The 27,883-nt window shown below is 50.2% G+C and overlaps 1 protein-coding gene across 1 annotated transcript in view; it reads right to left on the bottom strand.

The window, feature by feature from the left end:
• Positions 1-5,797: 5,797 nt before the first annotated feature.
• LOC144496916 (ral guanine nucleotide dissociation stimulator-like) overlaps positions 5,798-27,883 on the bottom strand; it is a 157,154-nt gene continuing 135,068 nt past the window's right edge. Inside the window, exons 11-19 of the mRNA XM_078217533.1 lie at positions 24,984-25,052; positions 23,568-23,654; positions 22,010-22,042; positions 21,737-21,858; positions 18,353-18,445; positions 17,641-17,803; positions 16,460-16,702; positions 13,731-13,845; positions 5,798-11,903 (exon numbers count right to left, since the gene is read on the bottom strand). Coding sequence (XP_078073659.1) covers positions 11,734-11,903; positions 13,731-13,845; positions 16,460-16,702; positions 17,641-17,803; positions 18,353-18,445; positions 21,737-21,858; positions 22,010-22,042; positions 23,568-23,654; positions 24,984-25,052 — 1,095 coding nt within the window. The 3' untranslated portion in view covers positions 5,798-11,733. The remainder of the gene's footprint in view (positions 11,904-13,730; positions 13,846-16,459; positions 16,703-17,640; positions 17,804-18,352; positions 18,446-21,736; positions 21,859-22,009; positions 22,043-23,567; positions 23,655-24,983; positions 25,053-27,883) is intronic.

Raw genomic sequence — 27,883 nt, 5'->3', positions numbered from 1 at the left:
AGAAGATGGGGGTGGGGGGAGGGGAGCTCTAATTGTACAAAGGGAATGTAAATGGCATGGTACATTGGGGAAACCATGCAGACGCTACGACAATGGATGAATGAACACTGCTCGACAATCACTAGGCAAGACTGTTCTCTTCCTGTGGGGGAGCACTTCAGCAGTCACGGGCATTCGGCCTCTGATCTTCAGGTAAGCATTCTCCAAGGCGGCCTTCACGACACACAACGCAGAGTCGCTGAGCAGAGACTGATAGCCAAGTTCCGCACACATGAGGACAGCCTCAACCGGGATCTTGGGTTCATGTCACACTATCTGTAACTTCCATGACTTGCCTGGGCTTGCAAAATCTCACTAACTGTCCTGGCTGGAGACAACACGCATCTCTTTAATCTGTGCTTAACCCTGTCTCCATTCACATTGTCTGTACCTTTAAGACTTGATTACCTGTAAAGACTCGCATTCCAACCATTATTTTGTAAATTAAGTTTGTGTCTTTATATGCCCTGTTTGTGAACAGAACTCCCACTCACCTGACGAAGGAGCAGCGCTCCGAAAGCTAGTGGCTTGTGCTACTAAATAAACCTGTTGGACTTTAACCTGGTGTTGTGAGACTTCTTACTGCGTTTGCCCCAGTCCAATGCCGGCATCTCCACATCCTTTGACCGAGCCAGTTTTGTATCCACCTTGCTAGCTCACCTCTGATCCCATGCGACTTCATCTTCTGCACCAGTCTGCCATGAGGGACCTTGTCAAAGGCCTTACTGAAGTCCATGTAGACAATATCCACTGCCCGACCCTACACCACAGGGCTGAGATCTTAACCCTGTCAGGAGAACTGTTGGATAAACCAGAAGCAGATGATAATAGGCAAAGGGCGGCACGGTGGCACAATGGTTAGCACTGCTGCCTCACAGTGCCAGGGACCCGGGGTTCGATTCCAGCCTCGGGTCACTGCCTGTGTGGAGTTTGCACATTCTCTCCGTGTCTGTGTGGGTTTCCTCCAGGTGCTCCAGTTTCCTCCCACAGTCCAAAGGTGTGCAGGTTAGGTGGATTGGCCATGCTAAATTGCCCCTTAGTGTTAGTGGGATTAACAGGGTAATATGTGGGGTTATGGGAATAGGGCCTGGGTGGGATTGTTGTCAGTGCAGACTCGTTGGGCCGAATGGCCTCCTTCTGCACTGTAGGGATTCTATGATTCTAAGGGGAGGTTAGTCTCTCAGCACCATCTAGTGAGCGGTTCAGAAAGATGTTCGATGGAGAACGGAAAATTTTTCTGATGGCTGGTCAGTGGTGCGGAGAGAGAAGTGGGATGCAGTTGCTCGAGTCAGGGTCGCGTGTTATGACAGGGTGACCACAAGGCAACGTGTACAGCCAGAGATGATGTTATAGCCCGAGGAGACCATCAGGCCCCTTCAGAAACTGAACACTGCAACTCGCCATGGCTCCTTCAACAGCACTTGGCAAACCCCGTGAGCTCCACCGGCTAGAAGGGCAGCAGATACGTTGGAACCACCACTTGCAATTCCCCCCCCAAGCCACTCGCCATCCTGACTTGGAAATACATCGGCTGTCCCTTCACTGGTCGAAATCCGGGAACGCCCTCCTTGGCAAGCATTGCGGATATACCTACACCACAGGGATTGCAACATTTCAAGAGGGCACTTCACCACTACCACCTTCTCAAAGGGCAATTAGGGATGGGCAATACATAATGGGACTCATCATCGGTGCCCGCATCCCGAGAATGGGGCCGATTCAGGTCAGATAATACATTCTGACAGGTTTTATGCTCCAATTAAGGCAATGAATTGGGGCGGCACGGATGGGCTGAACGGCCAGATTCCATTCTTATATCTTATGGCCTTGGGGCTGCATCACTACCAATTGTGGTCTTTGGTGAGGACTGAGATAAATGGCTGAATGTGACTCAGTTGATAGCTCTCTTCCCCTTGATCAGAAGGCAGTGTGTGAAAGAGTCTTCCTCCAAATCTAGGCTGGCACTCCCAGGCTGGCACTGAGGGAGAGTGGCACCAATGGAGGTGTGGTAATAGACTTGTGAAACCCCAGTGCTCCATCAGGATGAAAATCCAGTGTCCTGGTCAATATTCAATCCTCAAGTTAACACATCAAATCCAAATGACCTGGTCACTATTATAATGATGTTTGTGGGAGCTTGCTGTGTGTAAATTGTCTTCCAGACTCGCTGTGACACAACAGTGCTAATCACTCAAACTCTCAAAGAACAAAGAAAATTACAGTACAGGAAACAGGCCCTTCGGCCCTCCAAAATGATGCCCGACTTAACTAAAATCCCCTACCCTTCCAGGGACCATATCCCTCTATTCCCATCCTATTCATGTATCTGCTTCCATTACCTCCCTTGGCAGCGACTTCCAGGCACCCACCACCTTCTGTATAAAAAGCTTGCCTCGTACACCTCCTTTAAACCTTGCCCTTCGCACCTTAAACCTATGCCCCCTAGTAATTGACTCTTCCATCCTGGGTAAAAGCTTCTGACTATCCAATCTGTCCATGCCCCTCATAATCTTGTAGACTTCTCTCAGGTTGCCCCTCAGCCTCCGTCATTCCAGTGAGAACAAACCAAGTTTCTCCAACCTCTCCTCATAACTAATGTCCTCCATACCAGGCAACATCCTGGTAAATCTTTTCTGTACCCTCTCCAAAGCCTCTACATCCTTCTGCTAGCGTGGCAACCAGAATTGAACACTATATTCCAAGTGCAGCCTAACTAAGGTTCTATAAAGTTGCAACATGACTTGCCAATTTTTAAACTCAATGCCGTATGCCTTCTTGACTACCTTCTGCACCTGCGTTGCCACTTTCAGTGACCTGTGTCCTGTACACCAAGATGCCTCTACCTATCAAATCTCTCAAGGGTTCTGCCATTTACTATGTATTTTCCATTGTATGAGACCTTGGAAAGCCTGGAGAGAGGAGGTAGTTTTCGTGGAAGTTCAGTCTGAACAGCTCTTACGTAGGACACTGTGCTCTATGGGCTGTTCCCAGGGATGGGGACTCTGCTCTACGGGCTTTTCCCAGGGACGGGGACTCTGTGCCCTCCGGGCTGTTCCGAGGGATGCACACCAAGACAAACATCTGATGTTGCTGGAGGGTCATCAACTTGGGGAACGACGCTCTGTGGTCTGGCTGAAACCTGTTGGTATCCCAGTACAAGGAGTTGATCCCGACTGAGGGAAGCAAAACCTGCTCGGACCAAATGACTCAATGAATGCACACAGTGAATATTTCATGTATCACAATTGTGTGGAAGCAGCTCAGAATGAAACTTGATTAATGTAGACAACTTAAATACCTTTGCAACATTTGTAATGACAATTTTGAAGTGTTTTCAATGTTTCTTTAACTGTATTGAAGCACATCAGAGGGTGCAACATGATGTATGTAGAGAACCGGAATATGATTGCACTATGTGTGATGACCTTGGGTGTGGAATAGTGGCACAGTGGTTATCACTGCTGCCTTACACTGCCAGGGACCTGGGTTCGATTCCCAGCTTGGGTCACTGTCTGTGTGGAGTTTGCACGTTCTCCCCAGGTCTGCTTTGGTTTCCACCGGGTGCTCCAGTTTCCTCCCACAGACCAAAAGACCGTGCTGGTTAGGTGCTTTGGCTATGCTAAATTCTCCCTCAGTGTACCCGAACAGGCGCCGGAGTGTGGCAACTAGGGGATTTCCCACAGTGACTTCACTGCAGTGTTAATGGAAGCCTACTTGTGACACGAATAAATAAACCTTATTTTGGAACGTTTGCAATGTTCAAAACGTACCTACCGACTCAAGAACAGTTTCTTCCCTGCTGCCATCAGACTTTTGAATGGACTTATCTCGCATTAAGTTGATCTTTCTCTACACCCTAGTTATGACTATAACACTACATTCTGCACCTTCTCCTTTATGTACTCTATGAATGGTATGCTTTGTCTGTATAGCGCACTAGAAACAATAATGTTCACTTAATCCAACCCATGTGGCAATAATAAATTAACTCGAAGAAAGTATATTTTTTGCACAAGAGATAAAATGAATCTGCTCCAGGGAGATTGAGGTCTGGAGTGGATCATTGATTACACCTGTATTTTTCATTGGTTTTGCGATGGGTGGCGATTAATCTGAACAAATATCTGTCAGGCACCCAGATTGCAGGTATTTGCTCCCACCCACCTCAACTGTCTGGAGCAAGGTCCTGGAAGAACATTACATTTGAGGTCAGGAGGTTATGTTTCAAGATCAAATGGTTAGCTCTGCTGCCTCACAGCGCCACGGACCCGGGTTTGATTCCCGGCTTGGGTCAGTACTGAGGGAGTGCTGCACTGTCAGAGGGTCAGTACCGAGGGAGTGCTGCACTGTCAGAGGGTCAGTGCTGAGGGAGTGCTGCACTGTCAGAGGGTCAGTGCTGAGGGAGTGCTGCACTCTCCGAGGGTCAGTACTGAGGGAGTGCCGCACTGTCAGAGGGTCAGTGCTGAGGGAGTGCCGCACTGTCAGAGGGTCAGTACTGAGGGAGTGCTGCACTGTCAGAGGGTCAGTGCTGAGGGAGTGCCGCACTGTCAGAGGGTCAGTACTGAGAGAGTACTGCACTGTCAGAGGGTCAGTACTGACGGAGTGCTGCACTGTCAGAGGGTCAGTATTGAGGGACTGCTGCACTGTCGGAGGGTCAGTACTGAGGGAGTGCTGCACCATCAGAGGGTCAGTACTGAGGGAGCGCTGCACTGTCAGAGGGTCAGTACTGACGGAGTGCTGCACTGTCAGAGGGTCAGTATTGAGGGACTGCTGCACTGTCGGAGGGTCAGTACTGAGGGAGTGCTGCACCATCAGAGGGTCAGTACTGAGGGAGCGCTGCACTGTCAGAGGGTCAGTACTGAGCGAGTACTGCACCATCAGAGGGTCAGTGTTGAGGGAGTGCTGCACTGTCAGAGGGTCAGTACTGAGGGAGTGCTGCACTGTCAGAGGGTCAGTGCTGAGGGAGTGCTGCACTGTCAGAGGGTCAGTACTGAGGGAATGCTGCACTGTCAGAGGGTCAGTACTGAGGGGGGTGCTGCACTGTCAGAGGGTCAGTACTGAGGGAGTGCTGCGCTGTCAGAGGGTCAGTACTGAGGGGGTGCTGCATTGATTTTTGGGTCAGTACCAAAAGGGTTCTGCACAGTCAATTTGGCAGTACTGAGGGAGTGCAGCACTGTCAGAGGAGCAATATTGAGTAAATATTGCTTTGTTCGAGAGGCATTATTTAAGGAGTGCTACAATATCAGAAGTCAGTATTCAGGGAGTGCTACACTGTCATAAGAATTCTTATAGTATCCCTACATTGCAGATGAAGGCCATTCGGCCCATTGAGTCTGCATTGACTCTCTCGCAGAGCATTTTACCCAGACCCTCTCCTGCGCCCCATCCCCATAACCCTACCCATTCCCCATGGCGAACCTATACATCTTGGGACACGAAGGAGAAATTTACATGGCCAATCCACCTAACCCGCATATTTTTGGACTGTGGGAGGAAACCGGAGCACCTGGAGGAAACTCACACAGACATGGGGAGAACATGCAAACCCTGCGCAGACAATGACCCAAACCTGAAATCAAACCCAGGTTCCTGGTGGTGTGAGGCAGCAGTGCTATCCACTGTGCTACCGTGCCACCCCAAAGTCAGGAGATGGTTCAGTTCAGGTTCTGGTCAATGGTCACCCTCCAGGATGGTGATTGTGTTGGGGGTGGGGTATGGAGCGACGGTAAATGCCCTCGAAAGACGTTGCCCGACACAACAACAACTGCGTATATTTATATAACACCTTTAATGTATTGAAACGTGCCGTCGTGCTTTACAGGAGTAGTATAAAACAAAGCCATGTAGAGGTATCAGGTCAGACGAACGAAAGCCTGGGTGGAAGAGCTGTGGCAAGGAACATCCTAGAGAGGGGAAAGCGAGGTAGGGGGCCCGAGAAATGGGAGGGAAGTTATTTTTCAGGCAACTGAAGGCACAGTCCCCAGTTATGAAGAGAATATAATTCGCAATGAACTGGGGAAGAGGGGTGGGGAACCAGAGTTAAGAGGACTTGCAGATACCTTTGGAGGGTTGTGGGTTTGGAAGAGGTAACAGAGGTAGGGAGGCGCTAGTTTTTAAAGGGATTTGAAAACAAGAATGAGAATCTTGAAAATCAGGTCATTGTTTGACCAGGAGCTAAGGTAAGCCAGCGAGTGCAGGGCTGAAGATTTGCTTCAAGTTAAGACAGGGGCAGTCAAGTTTTCGATGACATTGAAGGACTGAATTTTACGTTGGTGGAGGGGGGTGTGGGTGAGGGGGGTTATTGCTCTGTGGTAACACGCTGTTGACGGCCCTATTGAGCAGAGGGTGTGACCTCTGACCCTCAATGGGAAGCAGAGGGGAAGGTCCTGCCCTCGAGAGCTGCTGACCTCCCTGATTGGCCGGCTGCTCTAGAGTTCCCAGCAGTGCCACGTCTCATTAGTGGACGCTGCTGGAACTGCAGGCAGGCCCTTGGGAAGAAGAACAGCAATGGAGTTTGGATGTCCCGGGCTTTTTTGGATAGGGTAGGGATCAGGCACCCAAGGGATGAGGTGGGGGAGGGGGTGCAAGCAAAGGAGAGTGCAGGGAAATGGGTTTTGGAAGGGAGGGAGGCCATCTGGGTGGCCTTTCAATATGGTGCCCAGACCTTCTTGGCCCCCATGAGGTAAGGCTTCCTCCCAGAGTCCAAAGATGTGTGGATTAGATTGATTGGCCGTGCTAAATTGCCCTTTAATGTCAGCGAGATGAGTTGAGTAAATACGTGGGGAAACGGGGATAAGGCCTGGGTGGGATTGTTGTCAGGCTTGATGGGCCGAATGGCCTCCTTCTGCACTGTAAGGATTCTAGGATTCTATTCCAGGTGTGGATCAATAACGGGGGTGGGGGGGTTGGGTTGGGGGTTCGGGGAGGGATACTGACATTCATTCTGCACCCCCCCCCCCATCCCCTTCGCCACACCTGATACAGTTCACCCAGCTCCGCATAGATACATAAATAATGAGTGGAGTTCGTGTGGGGAAAACCACAACAGAAGAAAGTTCCAATCTCTGCCACTGAACTTCAGACGTCAAAATGGAAGATTCCACCCCAGGAACAGACTAATTCAGGAACCTCACAACCCAGAGAGTGGAGTTCAACTCCTACGACTGGAGTTATTGAAACCCTGGATTAAAATGATTCCGTGGTGACCAGGCAATTGCCGGATAGTTGTTGGAAAAGCGGAACTTTTTCCGGAATGTCTTTTGGATGTTGAGAGGTTGTTTCTCCTCTTGTGGGAGAGTGTAGGACCACAGGGCATCATCTCAGAGTAAGGGGGTGACCCACTGAAGACAGAGATGAGGAGGGATTTCTTCTCTCTGAGGGTAGTGGATGTGTGGCGTTCTTTAGTGTAGAGGGCTGTGAAGGCTGGGTCCATAAGTATGTTAAAGACCGAGATTTTTTAATCAGTAAGAGAATGAAAGGTTATGGGGATGAGGCAGGAAAGTGGAGTTGAGGATTATCACAGAAGAGCAGTCGTGATCTCTTTAAATGGCGGAGCAGACTCGATGGGCCGAATGGCCTACATCTTAGGGAATTCTGTCCCCCACGGCCATACTCGGCCTGTACCTGACTCCAGACTCACAGCAATGTGGTTGGCTCTCGACCGCCTTCTGAAATGGCCTACAACAAGCCACTCAGCTACATCTAAGGAGCCACTGAGGCTGAACAAGTCTCTTCACCCGGCCAAAGAGGGTTCAAGGTGGTGGACGCCCACCACCACCTTCTCAAGAGTGTTCAGGGGTTGGGCAGTAAAAGCTGAGCTTGCAACGCCTTAGATGTTTCGAGAAAATAGGGTCAAGAGAATAGAATACAAAAGCAGGGATGTACTGCTGAGGCTTGAAGCCTCTGATCAGACCACATTTGGAATACTGAGCCATTTTGGGCCCTGTATCTAAGGAAGGATGTACTGGACTTGGAGAGGGTCCCGAGGAGGTTCACGAGAATGATACTGCGAATGAAAGGCTTGAAGTATGAGGAGTGTTTGAGGACTCTGAGTCTGGACTTGATGGAGTTTAGAAGGATGAGGGGGGGGGGGGAATCCCATTGAAACTTACAGAATACTGAAAGGTCTGGATAGAGTGGATGTGGAGAAGATGTTTCCATTAGCGGGAGAAACCAGGATCCGAGGGCACAGCCTCAGAGTAAACCCTTTAGAACCGAGATGTGGAGGAATTTCTTCAGTCAGAGGGTGATCTATAGAATTCATTGCCACAGAAGGCTGTGGAGGCCAGGTCGTTGGAGTGTATTTAAGACAGAGATAGATAGGTTCTTGATTGGTAAGGGGATCAAAGGTTATAGGGAAAAGGTGGGAGAATGGGGTTGAGAAACTTAACAGCCATGATTGAATAGCAGAGCAGAATAGATGGGCTGAATGGCCTGATTCTGCTCTTATGTCTTATGGCCTTATGGTTTCAGAGGCCTGAATGGCCTGCTCAGTTTTACAAGTTCAAGTCCCGTCACAACCCACAAAGATCAACCCAGAGCATCAATAGGCGACAGCGAAATCCACACAATCACACCCGGCTTCATTTTGGGCTTTTTACACAAAATTAAAACAAAATTATATAAATACAATGCAGCACAGGCTCTGGTCACCAGGCTCTTGAGAAATGACCCCAGTCAGAACATGACAGGGAAATGCTGATGGCAATGGATTCACACTGCAAAACAGGTGAGACTGGGAGGGAGGGCAGGGGGAGGGGTGGGGAGGTTATTTTAGTTTAACCGCCCTGGTGAGGATCTTACCAGATTGGTGGAAAGCCAGTTTTAGCCTCCGCCTGGTACTGGCTTTAAGAGAGAGTCAAACCTGGGCCGTGTTTAAACCCAGCATGGCACGCCCATGACACAAGGATTGCCCACCCATGCCTGCTCCCCCTCCCCCCCCTCCCACCTCGTAACTATTAAAGTGTCTGCGGGCATCTCCGTTCTCGGCTGTTCTCAGGTGTTCGCAAATTCCAGGAAGTCCATAATCCCGCCCCCGGTCTCTCCGTTCCAGTTCACGAATAATCAGCCAGGCAGGGAATTGGCTCCCGAGATGGCGAGAGAGTCTGGCAGGGGCCTTTCGGTTGTACTCAAACGCTCCAGGGAATGCCCTCAGCTCCTTTGGAGACCATCGCCGGCAAAGGAAAAATTAAAAACACACAAATTTCTTCAGAAAAAGCAACGACATAAATTCTGATGAACCTTGTCCACAATTCTCCCCAGTATTCCCAACAAATTTCTGCGTCTCAGGTGTTGTCTGGTTCGATCCATCGAGGCCTTCCAGAGCTGGTTGGGCATCGAAGGGACAGGAGTCCATTATTGACCCCTTTAATCACATTTCGGTTTAATGTTTTAAGTTTCCTTTCCACTTCATTTTTTTGTTTTGGGCGGCTCCCCCCCACACCCCCCCCCCTCCTTTTTTATGTGGGGTCTGCCCTTCTTGCTTTGTTCCTCAGGGTGTGGACTTTAGTTCAATTGCTTTACCAAAAAAAATGGTGTTGTTTGGCCTGAGGACTTCCTTGCAGCCGGGCTCTGGAGGGTCAGAGGCATGTGTGGGGGTTGGGGGGGAGAGGAGAGAGTGGGGGAGTGGGGGCGGGGGGGAAGAACAGACATCGTGACGGTGGGGAGAGGTAGGCTGCTATCGGTCACCCTCCAAATGGCCGCAGCGAGGGAGCAGCAATCGTTGCCGACAGCAGAGGGCGCTCCCGAGTTCCCGGCGACGGTCCTTGTACTCTTAGTGTTATAACAGGCCCACTTGCGCAGTAGGCCTCAAGCCTGTGTAGTGTTAATCCAGACCCATTGCTGGAGGAGTGAAGGGGGGGGAGGGGCTGTGTTTTTAAGTCTGATCAGCATCCCTGGAGTGGGGAGGGGTTTGCAGAAATGCTCTCCCCCTCCCCATCACCCTGACGGGTCAAACAGTATCCTTCACGTCATTCTTGATAATGTTTGGAGGTTTGGGAGCAGCGCTATGAGATGTCGATGTGTAGCTGAGCCGGCCGGCAGAGACAGCTGCGGGCGAGGTGAAAAGGGAAGGCACTTTTATTTATTTTGTTGCTGGTGATGGATTTGGATTTGGCTTCGCTGGTTCTCGGGACGACAGTCCGTGACCCCTTGTCATTCCTGCGTCGGTGAGGAAGGGCCGGGGCCTATCTGACAGACCGAGACCCATAAAACATTCAGCTGGTCCGATCAGTGAGGTGTTCCCCCCCTCCCCCCACCCCACCCCCGTCCTCCCAGCGAAGGGCAGCGAGGCAGCTCACCTCCGACCTGTGAACCCTGACCCCGAGGCACTGACCCCTGGACAAACCCTTGCTTGGAGCTGTGCCGTCAGGTGCAGTTCCCTTTGCTGCCACTGCAATGGTAAACCCTCCATGGTGGCTCCGGGTGCCCCCCTCGGGGATTCGAACTGACAGCGCAGTGGGAGAGGTTCAGGATGGGCTTTGCAGAGAAGGGAACTTTTGCCTCGGTGGTGGAGGAGGGTGGGCGGGGGGGGTCGGGAGAATGCTTGTAGTGGGAGTCGACGGGCAGAAGGGTGGTCTGATCTTGACTGGGTATGTGACTGTCCAACATTCCCCGCTCGCCTGCCCGCCCAGCGAATGGGAATGCCAAGCTGGTGAGCGGCAGGAAAGAGTGCAAATAACTTTGGCTGATGGCGCCGTGAATGGCCATTCGCAGGGCATTGCTTACCAACCGGTCAAACGTTTTGGCCAGCTGATGGAAGCTTAATAAAGAAGCATTGCAGTCGACTCTGGGCAGGGCCCCTTTGAAGGATGGTGGGAATGCGGAAGGTTTGCAGAGTGGCGGGGGGGGGGGGGCGGGGTTTGTCCTTTCTGCCATTCCGGATTAAGCAGGGAAAGCTTTTGTGTTGCAGGAGAGCGCTTTCAGATCCCCACCGTTGCGTAGGGAAAGGCCACAGCCCCTCCATGGCCACCTGTGGAGCCAGAGATGCACTCGGGCGGAGGCGGTACATATCCTTGTGTTGCCACTCCCACCGCCGTGGGTTCATCTGCACCCACACGGCCCCGAATACGGTCATCAAATCTCTGACAGGAAGGATGTAGATTCTCACTGGAGTCAAAGAACTCTCTCTTCATTTCAGAGAGGTCCGTCCGTGCGCGCTCGAATTCCAAGGAACCTCTGACGGCCTCCACAGATAGGCTTCCTCCAGAGAAAAGTTCGGCCATTCCTCTGGGTGCGTGTTGAGCTGAATTCACACTCGCCCAAACCCGACACACGTCCACACATCAGTTCCAGGACAGGGAGGTTGGGGGCCTGACCTGACCTTGGCTGACCCCTCAACTTTCAGATCTCTGTCTCTCCTCTGATTAGGGGACCGCAAAGTCCGAAATCGAAGACTCGATCCGATGCTCAGTGAACCAGCTTCTGTGGGAAATAAGAGTGACCTGCAAGCCAGCGAACCTCATTTCTCTCGTTGTCGCAAAATAAGAAGGAAAGGGCCCTGGGATTTAGTGCTTCTGTCTGGTTTCGATTGGAGAATGCCCCAGCGCCCTCCGTAACCAGGACAACCCACTTTCATTAGCCGCACAGCCTGCTCTGCTGAAGCCTCGGTGGGCCAACCCCCCTGGGGCTATTGTCATGGGGCGATCCCACTTCGGCTGTCAGGAGTCTTCAGTCACCTTCCCCCCGAAAGGGCCTTTAAAACAAGGCCTTGGCAATCTTCATCCCCTTGGACCTGATCTTCGGGAAGGGGGAGCCGTGCTCTATCCGCAACTTGGGCGAAGGGTAGCCCTTCCTCCGCAGGATGAAGTCAATGCTGGTGGAGCTCATGGCGTAGAAGACATTGGCGTTGTGTGGGATGGTGAACTCTGCAAAAGGGAGTGGGGGGGGGGGCGGAGAATGTGGTGGAAAGAAAAACAGGCATCAACTCAACGTGCCATGTCTCAATTTTAAAATCCTCACGCCCTCGTTTTCAAAGCCCATCGCGGCCTCATAGAATCCCCTCAGTGCAGGAGGAGGCCATTTGGCCCATCAATTCTGTCCTGGCCACAATCCCACCCAGGCCCTATCCCTGTAACCCCACGTATTTACCCTGCCAATCCCCCTAACACTAAGGGGCAGTTTAGCATGGCCAATCAACCTAACCTGCACATCTTTGGAGTGTGGGAGGAAACCGGAGCACCCGGAGGAAACCCACACAGACACGGGGAGAACGTGCAGACTCCACACTGTCAAGTTACCTGAGGCTGGATTTGAACCGGGATTCCTGGCACTGTGAGGCAGCAGTGCTGAGCACTTTGCCACCATGCCACCCATCTCCATGATCTCTGCCCATCCTCGGGCCTCCTGCGTTCTCTGCCAATTCCGGCCCCCCTGACTGTCCCGCATTTTAATCACTCCACCCATTGGTGGCTCATTGCTACCCAAGCCCTACTTCTGGAACTCCCTCCCTAAAACACACTCCTTCCCTTTCCTCCTTTAAGACATGGCTTAGAACCCATCTCTGTGATCAAGCTTTTGGTCATGTGACCCAACATCACCTCATGCTCCGTGTCAAATGTCATCCACGAACCTTATAGGCTCGATATAACTGCGATTGGCATGGGATCACATGGGACACGTGGTTGACATGGGATTGACATGGGATTGACATGCTAGTACACATCAATAAACAAGTCCAATCAATTCCCTGACGTTGATGTCAAATAAACCACTTGAGAAACAGCATCTTCGAGGAGGTAAGGGAAGGAGAGAGATGCTTGGCTTGAGTTCAGGCTGACAAGCAGGAGAAAAGCGCGAGAGGATGGATTCAGAAGATGGATGAAGCCACCTCACTTGTAGGACTTGGACGGCAGGTGGCACAGTGCTTAGCACTGCTGTCTTACAGCGCCAGGGACCTGGGTTCGATTCCCGGCTTGGGTCACTGTCAGTGTGGAGTTTGCACGTTTTCCCCGTGTCTGTGTTTCCCCCGGGTGCTCCGGTTTCCTCCCAAAGTCCAGAGATGTGCAGGTTAGGTGGATTGGTGATGCTAAATTACCCCGTAGTGTCAGGGGGACTAACTAGGGTAAATGCATGAGGTTACGGGGATAGGATCTGGGTGGGATTGTGGTCGGTGCAGACTCGATGGGCTGAACGGCCTCCTTCTGCACTGTAGGATTTTGTGATTCTCCGAAATAGAAGCTGGAGTTGGCCATTTTGCCCTTTGCGCCTGCTCCACCGCTCAAAGAGATCATGGCCGACCTTTGACTTCAACTCCTCCTTCGAGTTGACGTCCCTTAATTCCATCAGTATCCAAAAATCTACCAATCCCAACCTTGAACAAGCCCAATGACTGAGCATCCAGAGCACTTGGAGGAGAGAATTCCCAAGCCTTCGGCTGAAGGAGTTTAGAATCATAGAATCCCTACAGTGCAAAAGGAGGCCATTCAGCCCATCAAGCCTGCACTGACAACAATCCCATCCAGGTCCTATCCCTACAACCACACGTTAATCCCCCTGACACAAAGGGGCAATTTAGCATGGCCAGCCCTCCTACGTTTCTCTTACTAGTAGCCCTAAATCCTTTTATCCAGCAATCATGTACATCTCACCACACCGGCCCCCCCTCCCACTCCCCTTCCCCTAGCTCTGAACTCTCCAGCCTGGAGAAACATCTCTCTGCAAATGACCCTGTCGAACCCGCCATGACCCTTCACCTTTGTCCTCGGTGATGAGCTGCACCAGTTCGTAAGATGGAGCAGCGTTGGCATCTTGGTTGTGCTTCTCCAGGGCTTTCCCGATGACCGCAGGGGTCTTGTCCTGGCTGGAGACCTGTGGAAAGAGGAAGGGGTGTGATTCATTCATACTGGACTGGAGTTAAACAAGAAACATAGAAGATAGGAGCAGGAGAAGGCCATTTGGCCCTTCGAGCCTGTTCCACAGAAACCTGCATGTTTTTCCAACAACAACCTGTCCTCGTCCTTCCACACTGATGCTACAGTTAAGAAAGCCCACCAACACCTCTACTTTCTCAGGAGACTAAGGAAATTCAGTGACTCTCACCAATTTTGACAGATGCACCATAAAAAACATCCTTTCTGGTTGTATCACAGCTTGGTCTGGCTCCTGCTCTGCCCAAGATCGCAAGAAACTACAAAGGATTGTGAATGAAGCCCAATCCGTCACACAAACCAGCCTCCCATCCATTGGCTCTATCTACACTTCCCGCTGCCTCGGCAAAGCAGCCAGCATAATTAAGGACCCCACACAACCCAGACATTCTCTCTTGCACCTTCTTCCGTCGGGAAATAGATACAAAAGTCTGAGACCAAGTACCAACTGACTCAAGAACATAGAACTAGAAACAGAAGGCGGCCATTCGGCCCTTCGAGCCTGCTCCACCATTCATTTTGATCACAGTAAGAAGTCTCACAACACCAGATTAAAGTCCAACAGGAATTTAGAATCATGAGCTTTTGGAGTGCTGCTCCTTCATCAGGAAACAGATTCACCATAAAAATCATCCTTTCTGATGTTTCACTTGACGAAGGAGCAGCGCTCTGAAAGCTCGTGATTCCAAATAAACCTGTTGGACTTTAAACTGGTGTTGTGAAACTTCTTACTGTGCCCCCCCCAGACAACGCCGGCATCTCCACATCATTTTGATCATGGTTGATCATCATAAGCCATAGAGCAGGCTCGAACAACTTCTTTCCTGCTGCCATCAGACTTTTGAATGGACCTACCTTATATTAAGCTGATCTTTCTCTACACCCTAGCTATGACTGTAACACAGCATTCTGCGGCCTCTCATTTCCTACTCCCCTATGTACTTCATGAACGGTATGCTTTGTCTGTATAGCCCGCAAGAAACAACACTTTCCATTGTATGCCAATTGTGACAATAATACATCAAATCAAAACCCCGTTCCGCAATGTCCAATAGTGATCTCTTAACTGGGGTGGGCCTCGGTGGTGGTGGAGATATTTAATCTGGCAAAACATGCAACTTCGGTTTAGCGGCACATTTCACCAAACCACCCCGCTTTAATCCCAATGGAAGTCTATCGAAGGGAGATTGGATGTGAGGTATAGTGGAGGTGGGGTAATCCAGTCTGATGTTGACTATCATTCACTCTCGCCCACAATTAAAATGAATCCCTTATTTGCACGTGCGTGGAACTTCATGGGCAGGATTTCCATGTCTTGCCAGCGGCAGGACAGCTGGAAAGTTGGCATCGGAAGGTGGCATTCTCTGCCCCAGTCCAATTTGGTAGTGGCAGGTTTGGTAGTGGGGGGGGTGGTATGTGGGGATGGGGATATGCACGACCCTAAGTGGTTGGTGCTGCATCAAGACAATTAAAGGGCCTATTAAAACCAATATTAAAACCATCTGCTATTTCCCACAACGCTGATGAAGAAGTTAATACCACCCAGGGTAGCGATATGCCCACTTCATCAGCAGCCCCACTACCTGAAACATTTGCCCCTCCTCCTCAGTGCCAGCAATGTACACCACACTCAGGATGGGCAGAGTAACAAGTCTCACAACACCAGGTTAAAGTCCAACAAGTTTATTTGGAATCACGAGCTTTCGGAGCGCTGCTCCTTCATCAGGTGAGTGACGAAGGAGCAGCGCTCTGAAAGCTCGTGATTCTAAATAAACCTGTTGGACTTTAACCTGATGTTGTGAGACTTCTTACTGAGCCCACCCCAGTCCAACGCTGGCATCTCCAGATCACACTCAAGATGCACTGCAGCAAGTACCAAGGCTCCTTAGGCAGCACCTTCCAAACTCACAACTGCTACCACCTGGAAAGACAAAGGCAGCAGATACCTGGGAACATCTGGAGAGTCCCCTCTGAATCACCCATCATTCTGACTTGGAAATATCTCGCCGTTCCTTCACTGTCGCTGGGTCAAAATCCTGGAATGTCCTCCCTAACTGCACTGTGGGTGTACTTACATCTCTGGGGCCGCAGTGGTTCAAGAAGGCAGCTCACCCACCAGCTTCTGTTGTTGGTGCAGGCTCGATGGGGCGACGGTGGCACAGTGGTTAGCACTGCTGCCCCACAGCGCTGGGAACCCGGGTTCGATTGGGTCACTGTCTGTGCGCAGTCTGCATGTTCTCCCCGTGTCTGCGTGGGTTTCCTCCGGGTGCTCCGATTTCCTCCCACAGTCCGGAAGACGTGCTGGTTAGGTGCATTGGCCATGTTAAATTGCCCCTTAGTGTACCCGAACAGGCGCCAGAGTGTGGCAACTGGGGGATTTTCACAGTAGCTTCATCGCAGTGTTAGTGACACGAGTAAATAAAGTTAAACTTAAACTGCACTATAGGGATTCTATGCTTCCCAAGGGCATTTGGGGATGGGCAATAAAGACTGACCTTACAATACCACCAGAGTGAATTTGAATGAAATTTGCCTCCTGGGCTGCAGCCTCTTACCAAGATGCTCTTGTACAAGTTTCCATTGGCGACGTCGAGCCGGATCCGGATGATCCGGCAGTCGGATTGCGGAGAGCCGATGGGTGCCGATGGGGGCACGTATGTGGCGCCGCAGGACGCAGAGCGCCTGTGCCCTTTGACGAAGCTGGTGGTGGGGGACAAAGTGGAGGGGGAAGGAGGGCAGGTTGGGCTGGAGTCAATCCCAGCAGAGTCCAGGGAGGAGACCGAGGGGAATTTGGTGTGCTGCAAAAGAGAGAGAGAGAGAGGTTGTTATCACATTAAACCCCTTCACCTGGCTCAGTGGAAACATCTGGATGTCAATAAGACCGGAAAAGAAATTAAAACTTTTTTCTCCCCCGCTGTTTTAAAATTGACTTTTGCTGCACCAGAAGATGGCTGCTACAGGTCACATGATTCACCATCTTTTTTTTAAACATTCTTTCATGGGTTGTGGGTGTCGCTGGGCCAGCATTTATTGCCCATCCCCAGTTGAACTGCATGGCTTGCTAGGCCATAGAGGTCACTTACCAATCCATCACATTACTGTGGATCTGGAATCACATATAGGCCAGACCGGTTGAGGACAGCAGATAGCTAGCAGCTTCCAACAGGTTTAATGGATTAGCAGTGCTCATGTCCTCATCAAAAATGAAGCCTTCCCCGTACCCGACCCCACCCCTTTCAACAACTTTCTCTCCCACAAGACCATAAGATAGGGGCAGAATTAGGCCATTCAGCCCATCAAGGCTGCCCCACCATTCAACCATGGCTAATAAGTTTTTCAACCTCATTCTCCCGTCTTTTCCCCGTAACCTTTGATCCCCTTACCAATCAAGAACCTATCTATCGCTGTCTTAAAGACACTCAATGACCTGGCCTCCACAGCCTTCTGTGGCAAAGAATTCCACAGATTCACCACCCTCTGGCTCAAGAAATTCCTCCACATCTCGATTCTCGAGGGTTGTCTCTTTACTCTAAGGCTGAGCCCTCGGATCCTCGTGTCTCCTACTAATGGACTACGAGACTTCCCCACGTCCCAACTTTACACCGAGTCATTGAGAGATGGAGTCACACGGGAAAAAGTGTCAAGAAGCACTGCGACTTCCCAAGAGTGTGAAACATGCCATTAAAATGCAGCGTCTTTCTTTTCTCAAAGTGTTCTGGAGAAGGAAGACCATTACCCGGGCAACCTTGGACAGCAAGGCATTAATCGGCCTGAACGAGTGCTCCTTGAGCCCAGAAAATTCGGAAGGGCAGTCCAGATCCAGGGTTGGTGAGCCAGGTACATCCCACGGTGCTAAGCCGCCAGTAGTCACTGTGGGGCTGTTCTGGTCAGAGGGAGGGCTGAAACAACAAGAGGCCTCGCATCAGAGATTCAGCATTTACCTTTGCAACCATTTTATTGCTGAGTTTTTTAAAAAGACATGGTGTCAAAACTGTTCGTCTTGGGTTCATCAGGACAGATTTGCAAGAATACCAAACCTAAAGGGAAAATTCTTCAACTGAACAAAAACTTGGGCAACAGCCATTATCTGGCGCATTCCTCGTGCCAATCAGCGTTGACCTGCCCGGTTTGAATCTAAACAAAACCTTGCCAGTTAACTGTTCCCTGGTGCATTTGTCAGGCCACTTCGCAAGCATACAATGATTCACATTGCATGAGAAGAGAGTGACGATTGTTTGGCAAATGGATTCTGAATGGGAGAGGGGTAGCCATGGAGATGGCACCAGTTGATGGTAACTGACAGTTAATGGTGGGCATTGTTTGAAACTTAAAACTAGACAGCTTGACCCCGATTGGTCAAGACATTGCCCTGAGGGATGAGTCAGCGAATGGCTGTCGACTCAGATCCATAAAACTAAAACTCTGCCAACAATGTTGAGTAAACTTACTCATTGCAGTGCGTGATGATGAGTGTCGGCCGAAGTTTTGATGGAGTGCTGGGCATTTCAGCTGGTGGCTCAACCTCGCAAGACAACTTGTAGCTGCAAAAGACACAATTGAAATCAATAAATAGCGACGCTCGGGCTGAATTTTTCTGCTGGCTTGAGGTCCCGCCTCCAGGACTGGATTTGAGATCCAACTCCACCCTGGTGAGACCGGGGGCGGGGCATTGCTGGCGGCAACCAATGAAGAGTCTGCCACCGGGGCCATCGTCCAATAAGGGACATTGTCCCTCCCCCCACCGCCCTCCATCTGCACCAGTTGAGTCACTGCTCAGGTGAACATCGCTGAGGCCATGAAGGCCAGACAGGACATTCAGTTTAAAGTTTATTTAATAGTGTCACAGGTCGGCTTACATTAACACTGCAGTGAAGTTATTGTGAAAATCCCCTAGTCGCCACACTCCGGCGCCTGTTCGGGTACACTGAGGGAGAATTTAGCATGGCCAATGCACCTAACCTGCACATCTTTGAACTGTGGGAGGAAACCGGAGCACCCGGAGGAAACCCACGCAGACACGGGGAGAACGTGCAGACTCCACACAGACCCAGGCCGGGAATCGAACCGGGTACCTGCCACTGTGAGGTATCAGTGCTCACCACTGTGCCACCGTGTCGTCCTGTGGGCGACCAGGGAGAACTACTGAGGGCAGGCATGAGCTGGGTTTCAAAATCTCTCTTCCGAAGCATGGTGTCTCTGACAGTGCAGCACAAACCCAGTCCTTCTACGGGGGCTTATCAGAGAGGATGATGCCACCCCCCCTCCCTGGGTCTCAGGGTCGCAACACAGGTCCATGGTCCTCTGGCACAAAAGTGAAAATTCTACCATCTGAGCTGACAGCTGGAGTGAGTGGGAGGTTTCATTGCAGTGTTAATGTAAGCCGACTTGTGACACCAATAAATATAACTATAAAACAATACGTATACGCCAGCTAACTTCGTGTGGAAAACAGATTTCCAGCAGTTGTCAGGTTGCTGTTTGTGGGATCTTACTGTGCGCAGGTTGGCTAGCACGCTTCCTACATTACAACAGTGAGCACACTCACACACACACAAACAAGTGAGCACACTCACACACAAACACGGGTTGGCGAAGTACTCTGGGACAGGCTGAGGTCAGTGAAAGACGCTATACAAATGCAAGCGCAACCACCTTTTAGGAGAGAGAAATGTTTCTACAAAAGTCTCTCTCTTTCGGAAAGATAAATAGGAGGGGAGGGGGGTGGAGGGGTGAGGTGATTGATGGCACAGGACTGAGGGGCTGGTAGGTTTCCTCCAGGTGCTCTGGTTTCCTCCCAGTCCGAACGACGTGCTGGTTAGGTGCATTGGCCATGCTAAATTCTCCCTCAGTGTACCCGAACAGGCACTGGAGTGTGGCAACTAGGGGAATTTCACAATAACTTCATTGCAGTGTTAATGTAAGGACTAAAAACAGCCAAAATGCCTCCGCATTACTTTTGCGGAGGCTGGTTAGGGGGGGGTTAGATTGAGGGAGGGATGGCAGTTGATAGGGGAACCCCCTCATAAGTAGCGGGTAGCTGCTCATTAGAGCAAAATTGAGGCCAAGTTCCGGTCACCCTCCAGGTTCCCATGGTGACTGGAGATGGTTGGAAGACTGGGGGAGGGATGGGGTATGGAATCTGGTCAGGCCTAGAGGTCTTGCCTGCTTACCTGTAGGTCAGCTCCCTCCCCCTCCCCAACTCCCCCTTCCCCATCACTATCCCCAACAAAGCAGTGATGGCCTCACTGCACAACCGTTTTTAATGATAGATTTGTAAGAAGTGGGACATTGAAGCACCCCGTCTCTCACTTACCTTTTCATTAACTCCTGCTGCTCCTCTCTAAAGCAGAAGGCCTTGGATTGGCCTTCTGGGTTCAAGAGCATGCCCACTGCCTCCAATTGGATGGGAAGTGGGCCATTGAAATACACAATGGATGACTGTTTCCCCCAGGAAGAGGGATGGGAGAAGGGGGCAGGGGAGGGGAGGTGGGGGATCGTGTTTGGCAGGGTGAAACAATCCTGTGGGAGAGGAGAACTGAGCTCAACAGGGGGCCAGCCAGGTGACCAAGAAAATTGGCACATCAGCAGTAGTACCCTCATCGTAGACTGGCTGTCTCTGCATGTGCATGAAATAGATAGCGCAGACAAAAGTTGGATGTTTCACGATAATCTATCAACAGGACACAGCTGAATGTCCTTGCTAACAGCACCAAAACTGTAATAATGGCATGATTAAGTGATCATTGTCTGAACGGACATTCTATCGATCTACCACTAAAGATTATGATATGACCTATGGGACGCGATTAAACAGCTTTTGTTTCAGCCCTACTTCTTTGTAATGATATGTAAATAATTTACCGGCATGCGTAACTAGAAACAATTATCTTTACTCGAAGTTGTGCCCTATAAAAAGGCTGACTGTACACAATTGAGTCGACTGAAGAAGCCTTAGGAATTCTTCAGTTCTCTCCTTATCAATAAGGAAATAAAGGATCCATCACTCACAAACACTGTGTCCGAATATCTTTCTAGCTCCGACAATCACCACCTCTATTCCTCACCCACTGGAGGGAAAATCCATCCTCCGGACTTCTCATCTTGTGGATAACCTGATTCCATTCTTCCCAACAGTGGCAACGAGGCCTGGTACCCGAGGAGCTCAGACTTTATCTACCCTGGAACCGGCCATGCCAGGCTTTACAATGTATGTTGGCATTGGCCCGTGGTGTCTGCCCGCTGGTTAAAATAAAAGTCGTATGTTTCCCACTTAATTGAACTGGCTCGCGGATTCTGCTACCATCATTCTGAAATTAATCCAGCCCCGCCGTGTGAAAGGGTGCAGCAATCCGGACAGGAAGAGCAATCGTACGGGACATAAAACCAAGGGAGAAGAGGGGGCTGGAATACCCGATCCCCATCCCATTCCCTACCGTGTTTCCATAGTCTAAAGTTTATTTATTAGTGTCGCAAGTAGGCTTACATTAACACTGCAATGAAGCTACTGTGAAAAATCCCCTTGTCGTCACACTCTGGCGCCTGTTTGGATACACAGGGAAAATTTAGCACCTAACCAGCATGTCTTTCGGACTGCGGGAAGAAACCAGAGCACCCTGAGGAAACTCACGCAGACACGGGGAGAACATGCAGACTCCACGCAGACAGTGATCCAAGCCGGCAATCGAACCCGGGTCCCTGTCACTGTGAGGCAGCAGTGCTAACCACTGTGCCACCGTACCGCCCTAAGGGCAGTTGGGGCCGAAATGGCCCCCCCGTGTTGGACAAGGCGGCTGCCAATGCCCCCTGCTGGCGATGGTGCGCGACTGTCTCACCTGTCGGCCTCACTGAGCGTCTCCAGTCTGTAGAACCAATGCAGGAAGTCCTGTTGCTTCTCGAAGCTGTAATTCTTGCAGGCTTTCTGGAGGAGTTTAATCTGGGCGATGATTTCAAATTCCTGTCGTGTGCCCCGTAAAACAACAACCCCCACCCCCGACAAAAAAAAATAATGATTGAACAGAAAATAAAACAGAATAACAACGCACCAAGTCGGTGAACAGAAAAGAGCAATGAAGGAAATAAATCAAATTTGCCGCAGCAACCTTTACCTTTCTCCTCTTCTCAAAGTTAATTAAGTCATTCTGGAAAAAAGAGAGAAAAAGAAGAGAGAGAGCATTTACGTTCTGATATAGTCGCAGGTTGAAACATTCTCCCCTTTCCATCTCCTTCAGAGACAACTGAAAGGCTCCCTTCCTCTTGCTCCCTGGAATTTGAGCCTTCAGCGAGGAACTAAGCCCATTCTTGATCCAGACAGAAGATGTGCTCTGTGTGGAAGCTGAATGACTTTCCGAGCAATGTAAAATAGCAGTGATGGTAATGCAATCGAGGGGGAGATAGAACAAAGAAAATTACAGCACAGGAACAGGCCCTTCGGCCCTCCAAGCCTGCACCGACCATGCTGCCCGACTGAACTAAAACCCTCTACCCTTCCGGGGACCATATCCCTCTATTCCCATCCTACTCATGTATTTGTCCAGAAGCCCCTTAAAAGTCACTATCGTATCTGCTACCCAGCAGCAAGTTTCAGGCACTCACCACCCTCTGCGTAACTTGCCTCGTACATCTCCTTTAAACTTTGCCCCTCACACCTTAAACTTATGCCCTCGAGTAATTGACTCTTCCACCCTGGGAAAAAGCTTCTGACTATCCACTCTGTCCATATCTTGTAGACTTCTATCATGTCGCCCCTCTCAACTTCCGTCGCTCCAGTGAGAACAAACCAAGTTTCTCCAACCTCTCCTCATAGCCAATGCCCTCCATACCAGGCAACATCCTGGTAAATATTTTCTGCACCCTCTCCAAAGCCTCCACATCCTACTGGTAGTGTGGCGACCAGAATTGAACACTATATTCCAAGTGCGGCCTAACTAAAGTTCTAAAATGATTAGATTATCTCTTGTTCGAGATAGTCAACATCTAGCACATTAACTAGACATACTTAGAATCACTGAATTCCTACAGTGCAGAAGGAGCCCATTCAGCCCATTGTATCTGCACCTATAATAATCACACGCCGGCCTATCCCCGCAACGCCATGTATTTACCCTGCTAATCCCCCTGACACTGAGGGGCAATTTAGCATGGCCAATCAACCTGAGTTACACATCTATGGACTGTGGGAGGAAACCGGAGCATCCAGAGGAAACCCACACAGACACGGGGAGAATGTGTGCAAACTCCACACAGACAGTGACCCGAGGGCGGAATCAAACCTGGGTCCCTGGTGCTGTGAGGCAGCAGTGCTAACCATTGTGCCCCCGTGCTGCCAGGCATGATCGTGAGAACAATGGAATTTCTGGAGGAACAATGATCCAGATCTGGTTCATCTTCTACTATCCTGGTCATCAGAGAATGTAACAATAATGGAGTTTTGTCTAATCAAAGCTGTCAACTTCCTACAAAGTAGTCGACAACAGAGGGAGGCACGAGGTGAAGAACGGTTCCCTTATTGGAAGGCTTTTAGAACCGCAGACGCAACATCAGCTGCTTCCACCCAAGTGTTGCATCACTCTCTCCGCACTCCAACCCGATCGCATCTCAAATTATCCACATGCACCATCTCAAAGTGGGAACGTTCTGAAAGTGATCGCTTAAAGGCACACTCACCTCAACATAGTCCTTCACCGCCGTGTCCAGCATAACCAAGTCCGTTAGGAATGTCCCAAGGTATGGCACTGTGCCCTGAACTACATTCTGTTGAGATTGAAAGACGGTTAAATACGCTCCATGCTTTTCACAGAGAAACCAGGAGCAGGATGAGGCCATTTGACCCTTCGAGCCAGCTCCGCCATTCATTATGATCATGGCTGATCATCAAATTCAATGTCCTGATCCCACCTTCCCCCCCATATCCCTTGGTCCCTTTAACCCTCAGAGCGATATCGAATTCCTTCTTGAAATCACACAAGGTTTGGGCCTCAAATACTTTCAGCTGGGAGGCGATGGCCTGGTGCTGCTATTGCTGGAAATTAATCCAGAAATTCAGCTAATGTTCTGGGGACACGAGTTCGAATCCCACCACAGCAGATGGTGGAATTTGAATTCAATAAAAAAAATCTGGAATTAAGAATCTACTGATGACCATGAAACCATTGTCGATTGTCAAAAAAAACCCATCTGGTTCAGTAATATCCTTGATGGAAGGAAATCTGCCATTCTTACCTGGTCTGGCCTACCTGTGACTCCAGAGCCACAGCAATGTGGTTGATTCTCAACTGCCCTCTGAAATGGCCGAGCAAGCCACTCAGTTGTATCAGCGCTTCAAGAAGCCTTCACCACTGCACTCTCAAGGACAACTAGGGATGGGCAATAAATTTTGGCCAACCAGCGACGCCCATGTCCCACGAATGGAATTTTAAAAAAGCCTTTACAGAGAACAGTATAGCACAGGGACAGGCCCTTCAGCCCATCAAGCCTGTGCCGGCACATGACGCCTTTCTAAACGGAAGACCTTTTGCCTCTGTGCACTCCGTATCCCTCTATTCCCTGTCTATTCACGGATCTGTCAAGATGCCTCTTAAACATTGGTATTGTATCTACTTTGGCCACCTCCTCCAGCAGTGCATTCCAGGCACTTACCACCCTCTTGTGTAAAAAACTTGATTCTCACAAGTCCTTTAAACTTTCCCCCTTTTACCTTAAACCTACGTGCCCTATTAATGACATTTCTACCCTGGGGAAAAGCCACCGACCATCCATTCTACCCATGCCTCTCATAATTTTGCTGGCTTCTCTCAGGTTGCCCCTTTAGTGCACAGTGCTTCCTCACATCACCCCTGAACAACTGAGCTGTAATTTGAAGGTTGTGTCTTCTTGTTCTGGACTCTCCCCACTAGAGGGAACAGTTCTTCTCTCTCTCTTTCTCTCTCTCACCCATTGAGTCCTTTAAGCCAGAGTAATGTCATAGATAACCATTGTAAAAGCTACTGGAGATTCAGGGTCACTCTTATCATGGCTGTAATACAATATTCCTTTCCCCCCCAGCAACCCACCCCCTTCAAACAAGATTAAACCGATACTTACAGGAACTTTGTGGTCCTTGGGCTTTTTCAGATGTTTCTTGTCCAGCGTGGCAAACTTTGAAGTCCCTTCCTACGAATTCAGAAAGAACAGGATTCAGGAATTTTATTTCGGAACCACGGAATGGCGGTTCAAGCGCCAGAGCCCCGGGAAAGCGTCACACTCGGCCATAGGGGCGGCACGGTGCACAGTGGTTAGCGCTGCTGCCTCACAGCGTGAGGGACCCGGGTTCAATTCCTGGCTTGGGTCACTGTCTGTGTGGAATTTGCACATTCTCCTCGTGTCTGCGTGGGTTTCCTCCCACACGTCAAAGATGTGCAGGTTAGGTGGATTGGCCATGCTAAATTTATCCAAGTGTCAGGGGATTTGCAGGGTAATTGTGTGGTGCTACGGGAATAGGATCTGGGTGGGATTGTGGTCAGTGCAGATTCGATGGGCCGAATGGCCTCCTTCTGCACTGTAGGAATTCTATGGCAAAGTCCCGGTGACTGGGATGCTAAGAAAGATGTCAGCTGTCCCCCCCCCTCCCCGTGGGCATCGGGGGGGCCCCTCACCCTTGGAGGAATGGGAGACCTCCTCTGGGACCGACCACACAATTCTGTTCCCACATGTCTCTCCCCTCCCTGCCTCTCAACAGCATGGCTTCCTGAGCCAACCTCCCATCTCACATCCTCCCATCTTACGCCCTTCGCAAACTAGAACTTGTCAAAACCTCTGCCGTCTGAATTGTAACTCACGCCAAGTCCCGGTCAACCACCAACCCTGATCTTGCTGAGAAACATTGGCTCCGAGTTAAGCAGCACCTCGACTTTAAAAAGAAACTGTAATCCTTGTTTTCAAATCCCTCCCGCAACCCTGCAATCTCCTCTAGCCCCGCAACCCTCCGAGATACCCATTCTCCTTTCATTCCAGCCACTTGAATATTCCTGACCTCAATCATTCCACTACTGCTGGCCATGTCTTCAGTTGCTTGGGACACAGGCTCTAAAATTCCCTCTTTAAATCTCTCAATGTTACCTCATCTCTTTGCCCCTTTAAGAACTTGACCAGTTTCCATTGACCACAAACTGTTCCTGATCAGGCCACGGGCAGCACGGTGGCACCGTGGTTAGCATTGCTGCCTCGCAGCCTTAGGGACCTGAATTCGATTCCCAATTTGGGTGACTGTGCGGAGTCTGCACGTTCTCCCCATGTCCGAGTGGGTTTCCTCCGGGTGCTCCAGTTTCCTCCCACAGTCCGAAAGACGTGCTGGTTAGTTGCTTTGACCGTGCTAAATTCTCCCTCAGTGTACCCGAACTGGCGCCGAAGTGTGGCGACCAGGGGATTTTCACAGTAACTTCATTGCAGTGTTAATGTAAGCCTACTTGTGATACTAATAAATAAATATCATGGCTACCAGAGAAGGTCAGGGATTAGGAATCCTGTGGTGAGTAAGACCATAAGACATAGGAGCAGAATTTAAACACAATGAAACTTACACTCCGAATCCTCAAAGTCTGTCCACCACCTCGAAGGCACAAATCAGGAGTGTGATGGAACACTCCCCACTTGTTTGGATGTGTGCAGCTCAGGAAGCTCCACAGCATCCAGGACAAAGCAGCCCTGCTTACCTGTTACCCCTTCCACAAACATTCACTCCCTCCACCACCGAAGCACAGTGTCAGCAGTGTGTACCATCTGCAAGATGCACAGCAGCAACTCACCAAGGTTCCTTCAGCAGCACCTTCTAAACCCACAACAACTACCATCTAGAAGGGCAAGAGCAGCAGATACCTGGGAACATCACGACCTGTAAGCTCCCCTCCAAGTCTTGCCCCATCCTGCCCCAAAACGTGCCTTGTTTTCCAGTGGCAAAGGTGGCCTGGCATTGGCTGTCAGTGGAATCTTCTCGTGCTGCCAATGCGAATGGGATTTTCTGTGGCTCGCGCCCTCTACCACTGGGGAACCCACCAGGGGCCGGGAGAGGTTACCATCGGCAGGAGTGGAAAATCCCACCTGTTTTGTGAAAATTACCTGGCATGGCCATTACTAATTATAAATATAATTGTAGAAATTATAGTCCATTATAATCATAGAATCCTTACAGTGCAGAAGAGACCATTCGAACCATCTAGTCTGCACCAACTCTCTGATGGAGTACCTTACCCAGGCCCTCTACCACGCCCTATCCCTGTAATCCATATACTTACCATGGCTAATCCATCTAACCCAGACACTAAGGGGCAATTTACCAAGGCTAATCAATCTAACCTAGACACTGAGGGGTAATTTACCATGACTAATCCATCTAACCAAGACACTGAGGGGTAACTTACCATGACTAATCCATCTAACCAAGACACTGAGGGGTAACTTACCATGACTAATCCATCTAACCAAGACACTATAGGGTAATTTACCACGGCTAATCCATCTAACCCAGACACTGGGGGGTAATTTACTATGGCTAATCCATCTAACCTAGACTCTAAGGGGTAATTTACAATGGCTAATCAATCTAACCTAGACACTGAGGGGTAATTTACCATGACTAATCCATCTAACCAAGACACGAAGGGGTAATTTACCATGGCTAATCAATCTAACCCAGACACTATAGGGTAATTTACCATGGCTAATCCATCTAACCTCGACACTGAGGGGTAATTTAGCATGGCCAACCTGCCTAATCTGAACATTTTTGGACTGTGGGAGGAAACTGGAGCACCCGGAGGAAACCCACGCAGACACGGGGAGAATGTGCAAACTCCACACTGATAGAGACCCGAGGCCGGAATCGAACCCGGTTCCCTGGCACTGTGAGGCAGCAGTGCTAACCACTGTGCCATTGTACTGCCTCTTGCGCAGTCTCTGCAGTGCAATCTGTTAGCACGTTCGGCTGTTGACTGAAAAGGTGGTGGTTC

The sequence above is a fragment of the Mustelus asterias genome, chromosome 8 (genome assembly GCF_964213995.1).
Source record: "Mustelus asterias chromosome 8, sMusAst1.hap1.1, whole genome shotgun sequence".
In the NCBI taxonomy this organism is placed as follows: Eukaryota; Metazoa; Chordata; class Chondrichthyes; order Carcharhiniformes; family Triakidae; genus Mustelus; species Mustelus asterias.
Note: the sequence above shows the minus strand (reverse complement) of the source record. Positions and strands in the feature narration are given on the sequence as shown.